Source organism: Rattus norvegicus, chromosome 13 (assembly GCF_021556685.1).
Source record: "Rattus norvegicus strain SHRSP/BbbUtx chromosome 13, alternate assembly SHRSP_T2T, whole genome shotgun sequence".
Classification (NCBI taxonomy): domain Eukaryota; kingdom Metazoa; phylum Chordata; class Mammalia; order Rodentia; family Muridae; genus Rattus; species Rattus norvegicus.
In genome coordinates, this window is record NC_141546.1 from 68,588,012 (window position 1) to 68,601,191 (window position 13,180).

At 46.3% G+C, this 13,180-nt stretch overlaps 2 protein-coding genes and 1 long non-coding RNA gene across 3 annotated transcripts in view; all 3 read left to right on the forward strand.

Annotated features, from left to right (window-relative positions):
- Glul (glutamate-ammonia ligase) overlaps positions 1–13,180 on the forward strand; it is a 65,957-nt gene that overhangs the window by 39,125 nt on the left and 13,652 nt on the right.
- The window catches only part of LOC148001690 (uncharacterized), a 104,704-nt gene that overhangs the window by 26,517 nt on the left and 65,007 nt on the right, over positions 1–13,180 (forward strand). The window lies entirely within an intron of this gene.
- On the forward strand, positions 9,180–10,482 carry Teddm1a (transmembrane epididymal protein 1A). Its single transcript, NM_001039915.3, has one exon. The coding sequence runs from the start codon at positions 9,225–9,227 to the stop codon at positions 10,140–10,142; it is 918 nt and encodes a 305-aa protein (NP_001035004.2). The 5' UTR covers positions 9,180–9,224; the 3' UTR covers positions 10,143–10,482.

Genomic DNA, 13,180 nt, shown 5'->3' on the forward strand with positions numbered 1-13,180 from the left:
TCTTTAGTTGAGGAACTGAGAAAAGGCCAAATGGCTCCGAAGAGATGGAGGTTTATGGTTACTCTCCATACAACAAAAATGAACTGCACTCATTACACGGCCAATTCTTTTCCATCCTGTCCTTTCTCCTAGGAAGCTAGCACATCACTGAGCTACCTGATCCCCTCGTCTATGACAGGTCTTGGACAGTAATGAGCCCCAAAAGGAACCTAGAAGTAAGTAGTAGGCCAAGGAGTTCTCATGTGACTGACTTGTCCTGTCACCATGATACCATCTGTGATGGTTTCACAGGATACCATAGCATTGCCACAATGCTGGTGGGAAAAGAGTAAAACCTGGGCAGCAAGCCCTGGCACCTCTGAGTGTTAGAAGTCTGAAATCAAGTCTTTAAAGAAGACTCTGCAGCATATTGTCTTGGTTTCTGGTGGCTGTTGCCAATTTTTGACACCCTGGCTTGTAGACCCATCACTCCAGTTTCTGCCTCTTTCTCTACCTTGCATTACTGTCAGGTCCAGGCTGCTGTGCAGCTGCTCTACCATTGGACCATATGATCCAGCCGACCCGATGGTACTTAAGGTGTCAGAGGCAGATAGAGATATTGTTTGGAGCCTCTGGAAGGCCCCTGTAGGTCAATCATAGAAGGGACCTTTAGGATTTTGGAGCAAAGCTCTACCATCCTCTGCAGAGACCAACACTGAGCCCCAGATATGGCACCATTCCTTGAGGTGACCAGCCAGCAACCTCGTGGCAGGTTGACTACATTGGACCATTTCCTCCATGGAAAGGACAGTGTTTTGTTCTTACTGGAGTAGATGCTTATTCTGGTTATGGATTTGCCTTTCCTGCACCTAATGCTTCTGCTAAAACCACCATCCATGGACTTATAAAATGCCTTGTCCAACATCATGGTATTCCACACAGTATTGCTTCTGTCCAAAGAACTCATTTCACAGCCACAGAAGTGTGACAGTGGGCCCATGATCATGAAATCCACTGGTCTTACTATGTCCCCCATCATCCTGAAGCAGCTGGTCTGATAGAAAGGTGGAGTGGCCTTTCAAAGACACAGTTACAGTGCCAATTAGGTGGCGGCAGCATGGAGGGCTGGGGCAGAGTTCTTCAGAAGGTAGTATATGCTTTGAATCAGCGTCTGATATATGGTACAGTTTCTCCCATAGCCAGAATCCATGGGTCCAGGAATCAAGGGGTGGAAAAGGGAATAGTTCCACTCACTAGTGACCCTCTAGGAAAACTTTTGCTTCCACAACTCTAGGTTCTGCTGGCCTGGAAGTTTTGGTTCCAGAGGGGGGGAGTGCTTCTACCCGGAGTCACAACAAACATTCCATTGAACTGGAAGCTCAGACTCCCCCTTGGTCATTTTGGCCTTCTAAACCCCTTAAACCAAAACCCCTTAAACCAACAGGCTAAGAAAGGAATAGCAGTGTTAGGAGGGGTGATAGTGTCCTAACTAAGACACTGTCTATGTGTCTTTGTACTTTAAATCTCCCTCTGTGTTTTGTTTTTGTTTTTTGAGGACACTTGCTACTAGACTAATGAAAACCGGGATGATCCCATTTTGAGACTCTTAACTAGACATGAAAGGGAGTTTTAAAGAAAAAGACACTTGTACAATGGCTGGGTTTTAGGACTTATCGGTTTGTGAGCCACCATTCAACCTGAGTCTTGTGTAAATTTTAAATCCCAATCTAGGATTTCTATCTTGCCTTTGACCATTTAGTTCCTGAATAAGAGACACACACACAACCTTTATATTTACAACAAGCCTTAAACAGCACAAGCGCAGTGCAGATATCTATGTTATTAGAGTCTGCTTTCCTATAGCTAAATGAGTTATTACTATGTTTTATCTGGGCTGCTCTTAATTCCAAATGGCCAGCCCTCGGGGCCACATTTCCATAGACTCACCTGACCCATGGTGGTTTTTCCTTTCTCCTTCACCTTTTCTCTCCTTTATGGTTCTCCTCCAACTCCTATACCCCTCACCAAGGCCCAGGAAGCCTAAAGACCACCTATGTCTCTTCTGTCCAACTATTGGCCATTGGTATCTATTCACCAATTAGAAATAAGTTGGGGGCAAGGCACCGGGGTCTGTCTCTGGGGCAGCCAGGTCTTGAGGAAACAATGTTAGCATTAGAATATGAACAGCATCAGGCCAACCCATAAATCTTCATGCTCACACATGTAAGGAATTTCTCCCAGTCTGTGTTCTATGTCCCTTGGAGCCTAGAGACAGCAACCGTTCTATCTGCTACCCAGCTAGCTCTTACCTCCTTACTCCTTTCTTATATTTATATATATTTTCTTGTATTTATCGAATAACTCTTCAATCTACCATTTGGGTTTCCATGTGTTCCCCTCTGTGCCCCCTCCCTGAGATAGCAGTGAAGAAATTGCTCAGAAGACAAGAGCCTTGAGCAAGATTCAACCAGTAGCCGTCAGAAAATGTGCCTTCTTTTTTTTTTTTTTAAGATTTATTTATTTACTTTGTATATGAGTACACTGTAGCTGTCTTCAGACACACCAGAAGAGGGCATCGGATCCCATTACAGATGGTTGTGAGCCACCATGTGGTTGCTGGGATTTGAACTCAGGACCTCTGGAAGAGCAGTCGGTGCTCCTAACCATTGAGCCATCTCTCCAGCCCGGAAACGTGCCTTCTACAACTAAATTTCTTCACATAGGTGAACTCACAGTGGAGGTTTGCTTGGAAACATGGTTAAATAAATTTCTTCCACGTTCTATCAAAAGGCCCGAGGAATAAATTAATCTATTAGAAAATCCTTAGGCGCTGTTTTCTGGGTGGCATGTAAAAAATCAGCAATATAATGGAGAAACAAAAGGTATACATTACGTCATGAGCTAACAGCAGTGAATAGAGAACTGCCTGGCACAGCCAGTGTGGCTCTAAAGAGGTTCTGGCAATCAAAGCAGCCCGGTGCAAGCACTTTACCAACTAATCTACATCCCACGGCTCGAGAGCAGCACTCGTATAAATAATAACTAATCAGTTGACTCTGAATTAATGAGAGATCCCTGGGCGGATCAGACTTTGTCACTGGGAGGTTGGGAGACATAACCTGTGTACCTGCTCCCAGGAAGACCACCCCGTGGGAGGGACTGAGAATCTTTGGCGGACAGAAGGTTGAATTTCTCCCACGGAATTTAGGGGTTTAGGGTTTAGGGTTCCTGAGTTGAAGAATTAAGACTCCTGGAAAGATCCCTAGCTTCTGAAGTGGTGCTGGGGCAGGCAGTCAAGGATGAGGACCGGTAGTGTAAGTCAGTAACAGATTCCGAGTCGGCATTTTAGGAAGGGCTAGATTTGACTGCCTGAATGATGTCCCCATACCTGATAGAAAAGAAATCCAGGATGTTGCCATGACAACAGGGGTAGGCTTTGCTATGTTGGGATTGTGTCATTGATCCATATTCCTGTTACCATTACCAATATGGGTGACTGAGTACTTTTTAGAACAGCGTGTTTCAGTTTGGGGACTGAGAGGCTGATGAAATTATGGAATACACATTTACTACTTATTTTGTGATTTAAAGACGTTTAAAAAGCAATTTAAAAATTGAATGAAAAGGGAAAGCCAGGCATGATGGTACTTGCCTGTTACCTCGGTGTTCAGGGGGTTGAGGCAGGAGGATCCACAAATTTAAAATATTTGAATTCTACGGCAGAGAGACAGTCTAGATGGTGTTAGAGGTATACGCGTGTGTAAAACTGTTTTGTACTTTCAGCTACATTGTGTGTCTGAGCGTAAGAACTGTATCACCCAACTCTTTACATGCCCTCACCCGCACAGCAGGATTCCAGGCACCAGCCACTTGAGGGGCTCTCAGGAAGTGGAGACCCTCTGGTAGAAGAGTTGGGTCTAAGTGTGGAGCAGACAGAATAATGATAGACACTTGCGGGTTTGTCGCCAGCCCAGTGGCCCCCAGTGAACAAGTTCTCAGGTACTCTGTGTTCCCAGCCTGTGGAGCTGTCTGGAAGTTCTGCAAATCATTCACCACACTGGCCTTCCTTCCACACGACTGTGGGCAGGTCTGGTTTGGGATGGACCAGTCGTCTCTTTGAAGTCCTGGGATCAGGATGCTCGTGTGTTAATAAGCAGTCTGAATTCTTTGATGTTGGGCCAAAATGGGGATCTGATCAGCCCAGATGGGCGCTTCAGAGGGACAAGAGTGCCCTGCATACATGCCTGGTTCCAGCCTCTCGATGCTGTGAGGTGAGGGCTGCTGTCCATCTCCCTCTGACCACTGATGCTCCCATCACAGCTGTCAGGCACGGCTGGAGAAATGAGTGCCGGGTGGGAGAAAGCTCTGAAGCTCCCATCTTACCACAGCCCTGGCAGATGAGAGGCAACATTAAGGGCGGACATGTAGCTCAGCTGGTAATGTGCTTGCCTGACGTTTATGGAGCCCAGGGTGTGCTCTCTGGCCATCACATAAACCTAGCCTGGTGGTGCATGCCTGCAATCCCAGAACACGGGAGAGGACCAGAAGGATCAGAAGTTCAAGGCCTGTTGTTGGTTAGACTTGGATTTGAGGCAAGCCTGGGCTACATGGGACCCTATTCCCACAGGCCCTGGCCTGGCCTTAAAGGTATTCAGAACAAGAGTTCTGTGCTTCTTCCACGGTGAACACAAGAACTGAAGAGAGCCAAGGAGTCCCCTCCCTCCCCTGGTTAATTTCAGATGTGTCACTATTGCTTTTCCCTTTGAATGGCCTCCTTCTGAGCACTCAACTCTGCCTTGCTTGGTATTTCCCATAATTCACCCAAAGGAGAAGTCACTGCTCACCTCTACATAGCAACTCCCATACCTCCTTCGCTTCCACTTCACAGAAAATGAAGTCCAATCTACCTCCACCACCTCCTCTATCTCCTCCTCCTCCTCCTCTTCCTTCACCTCCTCTTTCTCTTCCTCCACCTCCTCCTCCTCCTCCTCCACCACCACCCCCTTTTCCATCTCAGCACTTGGAAGGCAGAGGCAGGCAGATCTCTGAGTTCAAGGCTAGCCTGGTCTATATGTTGAGTTCCAGGCTAGCCAGAGCTACACAGTAGGACCCTGACAGATATATAAGAGAGAGCTAATAGTAGAATCCAAATTCTAACCTCCAGACAAATATACAGATTCATCTTCTGCTTGCTTGTCACCTCATTGGTGACAATAGTCACAAAGATTGTAAGGTTGCAGGTGATTTTTATTTCTTGAAAGGAAAATAAGTAAAGTTTATTGAGAAGCAACAGTTCCCTGTAATCAGGAGGGGAGCTGGAAACAAAAGAGTTACCCGGTGGGCGATTTACAGCGTTCCTTTGCTTGTGTAGTTTCCCTGATTTTCCTACAGTGATTGAGTGCTAAGCAATTTTAAACTCAAATAAGGTGGGTCCATTTAGAAGGCAGAATGAAGCACTATTTTTCTATTTGTCTTCACACCCATTTCCCCAACTTACCAAAATATCTCGGCAGCCAGAGGCGATCTGAATGACTGGCATCTTTAAGGGCAGAAGGAGATGTTTCCGTTTCCTGACATCAAGCCACACTGAGAAAGAACAGAATACAGAGACCCTGTCTTGCAAGGGCTGATTTTAGGATTTTCTTTTTCAACATTGAGTAGACCGACAGCCCCTAGTCGGTTTTAAATCACAAGATCATATAATGATACCTACAGTGCACTTGGTAGCTCTGATGTCGTTCTGTGGTGCGTGTGGCGCGTGTGGGTATATACGTAGCTACATGTGCCCAGGTGTATGTGAAGGCCATATTGGGTGTTGCTCCTTAGGCACTGTCTGGAGCCATCATAGGAGAAGCTAATACCTAGCAGGTGATCTTCCTGAGATGAGTCCTCCTTAGGTTAAAATCCATGGTGGATTTGCTCCAGTAGGCAAGGCCCAGGAGAAATTCATTTTGGGAAAGATTCCTTCTATTAATACGTGTCTCATGTTATTATTAAATATGTAACTATCACCAGGTATTAGTAACTATCACCACCCTTTTGAGCAGAATTACAAAGATGGACTATCTTGTAGAGACGCTGTATAGACAAACAGATAATGCGCCTATAGAATTCCTGATTTGATTCAAATAATTTTAGACATGGTCTTGGTTGCTAGAAAGATGCAATAAGGGGTTGGGGATTTAGCTCAGTGGTAGAGAGCTTGCCTAGCAAGCGCAAGGCCCTGGGTTTGATCCCCAGCTCCGAAAAAACCAAAAAACAAAAAACAAAACACAAAAATAAAAAAAGAAAGATGCAATAAGGTTAGAATCAAGAAGAGAATGTGCCCACTCCTTGTAATAATAAGTAAATGCTACATAGTAAGGAATACAGTGAGCTTTCATAATTGCACTAAAAAGAGAAATAGACTTGGGACAATTTTGTGTTCAAGGAAAAACACTTAGGTCTAAGGATAGTCCTAGGTGTGTACTGTGATAGGGCAAGGCCATGTAAAAACTGTTGCTTTCGACTTAGAGTGAGCGTGTTATAACAATGAAACACGGCTTTGAACTTAATATCAATATCCTTCTGTGTGACATTTTCTCTCTGAGGTAATTTTCTAGAGAACTTTTTCCTCTAAGAAGTTATAAAATGACCAGAGAAAAGAAATAAAGTGGTTGGTTGTTGGTTAAATGGTTTGCTTGGGGAGCTTTGCCCCATCCATCCATCCATCCATCCATCCATCCATCCATCCATCCATCCGCCCGCCTGTTTGTCCCTATGTTTGTGTGTAGGGTATATGTGTCTGTATGAAAGCATGCATGAATACTTGTGGAGTTGATTGTGACAGTCAGGCCTGGCCAGAGTGTGGGTGTATGAGTGTATACGTATACGTATACTTATACGTATACGTGCCTGTGCATGTTTTCCTGTACAGAGCATCTTAATTCTTTTCCTTTCCTTCCTCTCTGGCTCACAAAGACTTAACCAGCCAAGCCGGTGAAGAGCTTCTGACTGCTTGACCAGAAAAAGGAGCACCAGCAATAAATCTCTTCACTTACCCCCTGCTGTCTTATGAGGAGGTGCTAAACAGTTTCTGGCCTCAGCGGGACTCAGACAGGCAGATCAGTTACCTGAGCTAAGTGACTTAGACTTAAGGCAGGAAAATGTTTTAGTATTATACAGCAACCCTAAATATCTCAGAAGACCAAGCCTTACCCTGAAGATGCTCTTCCCCATCTGCTGCCTCAAGAGGCACCATCCTGCCTTTTTTCTTTTTCTTTCAGTTTTTATTTGTTATGCCTGCAGACCAGAAGAGGGCACCAGATCCCATTACAGGTTGTTGTGAACCACCATGTGGTTGCTGGGAATTGAACTCAGGACCTTTGGAAGAGCAGTCAGTGCTCTTAACCACTGAGCCACCTCTCCAGCCCCCATCTTGTTCTTTGAGGCAGGCTGTCTTATTGTTCTGAAGCTCACTAAGTCGGATAGGCTGACTGACCATCGGTCCCCCGGGATCTGCTGTCTCTGCTTCTGAAGTATTTACATGTACTAAACCATCGTGCAAACATTTTTTTTCATGGGTTCTGCGGATTGAACTCAGGTTCTCATGCTTGGGTGGCAAGCACCTCACCAACTGAACTGTCCCCTCAGCCCTGTGTTCTGTAGGCTAGGGTCACACGTGCAGTGAGAGGTTTATCAGGATGTGATTCCACCAGAAGTTAAGGAACACCCTATTTGGATAGGAATTGAGGACTCAGGCGGGTGCTGTGTTGAGTGTAAACGTCCTTCCTCCCTACCTGGGTACTGTTATCGTACAGGGGTGGTGGCCTCCGCTTTACAGTGGCTGGTAGTTTGAAGGTAAATGACTATGTGGAAGACTGATGTCAGCCTGGTTCATGATCTGGTTGAATTTCCTTTTCACTCAGGATACAAAGTCTCCCTAGAAAACTCCTATTCCATGCACCCTCTGCAGTGAAGCCAGGGCTTTATGCACATACTTCTAATCTCCTGCACTTTGTTCTCCACAATCCCCTCTGACCATGCTCACTGACCATTAACCAGTATCGGAGAGAAATGAGGCAGGTGAACTGTTTCCCAGTACACGCCAAATGGCTAATTCTAGCTTGCTGGGGTCACTCCTGCTGATATTATCCACATTTTAGGGACAATCTCTAACTTCTCATATTCTAACTAGATTATGGAAGCAGAGGGATTCAGGATGATATAGGAAGTAGATGTCTTCCTAAAGGGCAGACTTTGCATATTTGTGGAAGCTGGTGAGGAAGCCTAGGGAAGGGTGTTGCTGCCGTGCTGTGTGGTGGGCCTGTGGTAATTTCAAGATCAACTGGAGCCAGCACCTGCCTCTCGCCACGTCACCCCTCAAGGGAAGGCAGACAGTAGGAGAATCAAGGGGAGCTCCAGGTCCACCTGCTCACCACCCCTGGAAGTAACCTAACAGGTGAATAATAAAGTGGGGGTGGCAGTGGTGCCTGGCACCGTGCTCTGTCAGTGTGCTTGGGTCACTGTCTGCTCTTGCCTTCTTCAGACTTGTGAGAACTCCACCTGTAGCCGACCTTCTCTTGGAGCCGTGTGGGGAAGGGAATCCTGGGAAACTTCATTCAAGCTTGGTTTCGCCGCCACCTCTGTACTCTGCAGGTTTGCCTTCTGACCATAAAGACGGTGATGGTTTGGTGGTAGTCAGAGAGGGGTGGAGGAGGGTGGAAGAGGAGGAGAGGGAACTCTCTAGGTGATCTTCAAGGTAATGTCTACTACAGAAGGCTAGAAAAACCAGGTAGGTGCTGTTATATGTCTCTTATCTAAATGTTTCTGTGTTTGTGCCGGTAACAAAGGCATCCTCCTTTACAAGTAGACCAAACTTAGGTCTGAGAACTACTAGCCGGCACTTGGGAGTATAATCGAGCACAGGTTTTCTCTGTGCAACCCGCCCCACCATTTCCTTCCTCTCCTTCCCACTGAGCACCTGACAGGATGAGAGGAAGGAAACCTGAGCCAGGGACAAGCATGAGCCAAAGGTGCTCAGGAGATACGGAGAAGCCCCCCAAGAACCCACTCAGTTCCCAGCGCACCAGAGTAGAACAGGACAAGAAGGCCACATCCCTGCCAACTGTGTAGGCTTATCTCAAGACACATTTCCCCTCTGTGGCGAGCAGTGGGTGAAGTGAGGTGATAAAACTAAGTGGACGACAATTCTTCCCAAAGCCCAGAACTTGGAGCGTTTACCTGAGTTTTACACTAAGAGCTCAATGGGAGACTTTATTGGCCATATATCTCCAGGTTTGTTTCTGGTCTTCTATGGTCTGTATCAAGCAATAATAGTCTCCAGAGCTCTGATACTCAACGACTCTCTCCTGTATCCTTCCTACCTTTCCAAGAATAAGGGGAAATGGGCCAGGCTGTGGCAAATAGCTCATGCAGGCTGGTTGAAGGTTGTGAGTGGCTCCCTCTTGATAGTTTATGAGCTCAACTGTGTTGATGAAGGGCTGACATTTATGACCAAAATGATACCACCAAGGTTTATGTACCCCAAGGAGTGGCAGCACCTCACCATGTTCATCCTCCTCACCCTTGATGGCTGTGTGGAAGTGGTGAGCAGGAGTGTGCTGAGGCAGAGGTTGGTGCTTCTAGAAAGAGGCGCCACGGTGCTGGGTGTCTACGTGCTTCTGCTGCTGCTGGTGTCCCACGTTAAAGACTCATCTGGGGTGGAGCTGCAGGTTCACTCTCTCCTCATCTTGGTGGTATTCCTGCTGATGCTGGTGTTGACCGCCGAGCTGTGGGCTCCTGAGATGGTCCACCTCTGGGTGATAGAGACCTTTCTGTTCCTGACGATGGGCTCATGGCTGATGCAGGCAGCCTTCATCCTGTTTAGACCAGTCTCCGGCTTCCCGTGGGAGGATGATGACATCAGTGACATCATGTTTGTCACCACGTTCTTCTGCTGGCACGTGATGATCAACGCCTTATGCATGCTGGGAATCTATGGCATCTCTTCCTTTTGGCACCGTTGTTACAGACCCGGCTTGATGCCGATGGGGTCCAAGGAAGTGCTGTATCACAAGAGCTCTGAAGGAACCTTCTACAAGCTGCTGCAGAAGGCAGAGCAGCAGGACAGAGATGACCAGGCTCCTCTCCTTTCAAAGAGCTCTCCCTGTGACAGAGCCTAGAATACCATGCCATCTTCCTCCTGTGGGCTCTCCTGGGCACTTGCAATGTACCTTTTGCTCCCCGGTGAAGGTAATGGCCCTGGAGGATGGTAGTTGGTTCCCTGTCAGCCATTGCACTCCCTGTCTCTGAGCCTGCAGTTAATGCTAAGGAGAAGAGGCCCCAGAATGATGGGACTTAAGAAGAGGATGGGAAGACTGGGGGATAGGTTCACACACAAGCAAAACCGGTGGTGGAGGGTGTGTGTGAAGCAGAATGGTGTTGGAGAGAGGAGCCCAGAATTCTGTACTCAGAGCTGTTTCTCTGAATGCTTCACCTGAGGGAATAAAGATTCCTCACAGCTCAAAACTGGAATAGGTTGTCTCATTCTGATAAAGTAGATTGATTCTTTGTATTGTTTTGTTTTTGACACAGGATCTCATGACATTGCCCTGCCTGGCCTGGAACTCAATATATGTAGACCAGGCAGGCCTCAAGTTCAGAGATCTGCCTGCCTCTGCTTCCTGAGCGCTGGTATTAAAGGTGGATATGATACAGGGATTAGAGCTCTGTTGACAGAATGCTTGCCTAGCATGTACATAGTCCTGGGTTCAATTCCCAGCACCACAAAAAAAGCATACGTACAATCCTTGCCAGCTAGACAGAGGCAGGAGGATCAAGAAAGAGTTCAGAATCATACTTGGTTGCATATTGGATCCGAGATCAGCTGGGGTAAATCCTATATTTCAGAAATAAGTAAATTTCACCTTTCCTTTTTTACTGCCTCTTCCCTGATCTTTAATGATAGGCTTCATTTCAAATTTTATGTAGTCATTTAAAAATAATATAATAATCACATAAATTTACATTATCCAATATTTTATAGAATTCCCATGCTTGGTGCCTTCCCGACGCTGTGTTTTAGTATATATACTCTAGCAAAAGCTTTCTTTACCCCCTTACACGCGGAACTTATCCTTGGGTTTTGCAACTTTTCCTCTTCGAATTCCCACACGCCATTCTATAGTCTCCATTTTGTCTTTCACTCGTCACACAGACTGTAACCTTCTGCCGCCGAGGCAGTGAGCACCCACGAGGCAGGTTTCTCAGAGAGCTCAAATGGAATTTGTTCTAGCACTGGGGCACTTGCAGGAACTCAATGTTATTTTCCCTAAACAGCTGACACGTCTGACTTTGTCCTGGTTTTGAAATAATTTCCCTTGGGGACTTCTTCTTTCCCTGATACGTAGGTTTCAGAGTAAGGGCTTTGCTGTATCCAAGTTACACAATTCCTCTCGTGTATTCCAACTGTATGGCAGCTCCTGATTAGTAAAGGCTCATCTAGTTCCACTTTCCACCCCCACCCATCCTTCCTTCTCATTGTGTTACACAACAGGTAAGGGGCTCTGCCAATCTCTGGGCAGTTTCAACCCTCCTGAAGTCTGAGGTCATCATCTTTGTCCTTGGGGAGAGTAAAGACACAGAATGTGTTCCTAAGTTGTTTAGTCTTAGGAACTAAGTTTCGTTGCTAGTAGAGGTGCTTTGGTTGTGTTGTTCAGTACTAAGGCGAGACCCAAGCCTGCTAGCGCTCGCCCACAGAGCCACACTCCTGCCTTTGCTATTTTTGCTGTAATCGTATGGATTTCTCTAAGGAAACTCTAGAAAACCTGCTGTTGTGGGTCCACTTGCTGGAGGCCAGAGATAAGCCAGCGATTTAAGCCTCGTGTCCGACTCAGGTCTGACAGTGTCACCCAGGCTACAGAGTGAGTAATATAATAATAAGAGTATCAGTCCCTCCCTAATGGTGATGAAGGAAGTTATCCTCAAGATTAAGCAAGGTCTCAGGGGAAGAAGAGCAGAGGGAGAGTGGGTGAGGCCAACCAGAGATCCTGGTAGAGGAAAAGTGGCACAGTGTAAATACCTGAGACACCCCTAAAGGACAAGTTACGTTAGACTTTCTGCCCAGCTCCCATCCCCCTAAGAATAAAGTCTGGCGTACTCTCGACTGTTGGCTTGGCTTATGTTTCTGGGCTCAAATCCAAGTGAGGGCTGAGGATAAGGCTTGTTTAGGATCAAGCCTTTGACTCCTTTTTCCCTTTCTTTATCCTTCATTCCTAGACTGGTCTCAGTCAGTTTTTCAGAGTTCTTTTCTGTCCACCTTCCTTGCACGATGATGTGGGGTGAGAAGCAAGCCGAGTTGGCTGCCCATTTCTGGGCATCTGAAAACTAAATTTTATGACAAATGTCCAGTAATCAGGCAGTGATATGAATATAATATCTCTCAAACAGCCAACGTAGGCAAAGCACTTGGGCACTATTAATTTATCATATATAATAAAGAGGCAAGGGTCGGGGGTTTGGCTCAGTGGTAGAGCACTTGCCTAGCAAGCGCAAGGCCCTGGGTTCGGTCCCCAGCTCCGAAAAAAAAGAAAAAAGAAAAAAAAAAAGTCCTGAGTTCAATTTCCAGCAACCACATGGTGGTTCACAACCATCTGTAATGGGATCCGATGCCCTCTTCTGGTGTGTCTGAAAAGAGTGACGGTGTACTCACATACATAAAAGAGGCAAAAAAAAAAAAAAAAAAAAACCAACAACAACAAAAAAACCCCTTCACGCTCAAGCCTTCTGGGGAGACGTTTGAAATTCTCACAAGCTACCACCAGAGGGCACTATGTCACCATAGCTCTGTCCCAGCACTACGTCCCCCCCAGCCCCAGTAAACAAGCCTTTCAAAAAAAACAGTTTGAAAAGGAAGATATGGGGGAAGAGAGAAAAAGTCCAGGAGCAGGCTAAATGTTGCCCAAGAATCCAAAATACATACCATAGGGCTGTGTGTTTCCAATTAAAAATTGACAAACATGAAATCAACAGAGATCCAAACCAGCTAATGGGGTCAGGGGTGAGGGATAAAAGGCCATGTGCGGGTCCAGCTGTGGACTCCTTTGAGAAAAGCACCAGCTAAAGGACACATTTCAACCCAAGAAATGTTTCTACCACGGGCCAACTCCCCTAAAATTTCAAGGAGGCTCCAATAAGGCTCTAAACCATCTAGGTGCTCTCT

Excerpts from the sequence above, each read along its gene's own strand:
- Teddm1a (NM_001039915.3), top strand. The coding sequence starts at position 9,225 with ATGGGAGACTTTATTGGCCATATATCTCCAGGTTTGTTTCTGGTCTTC.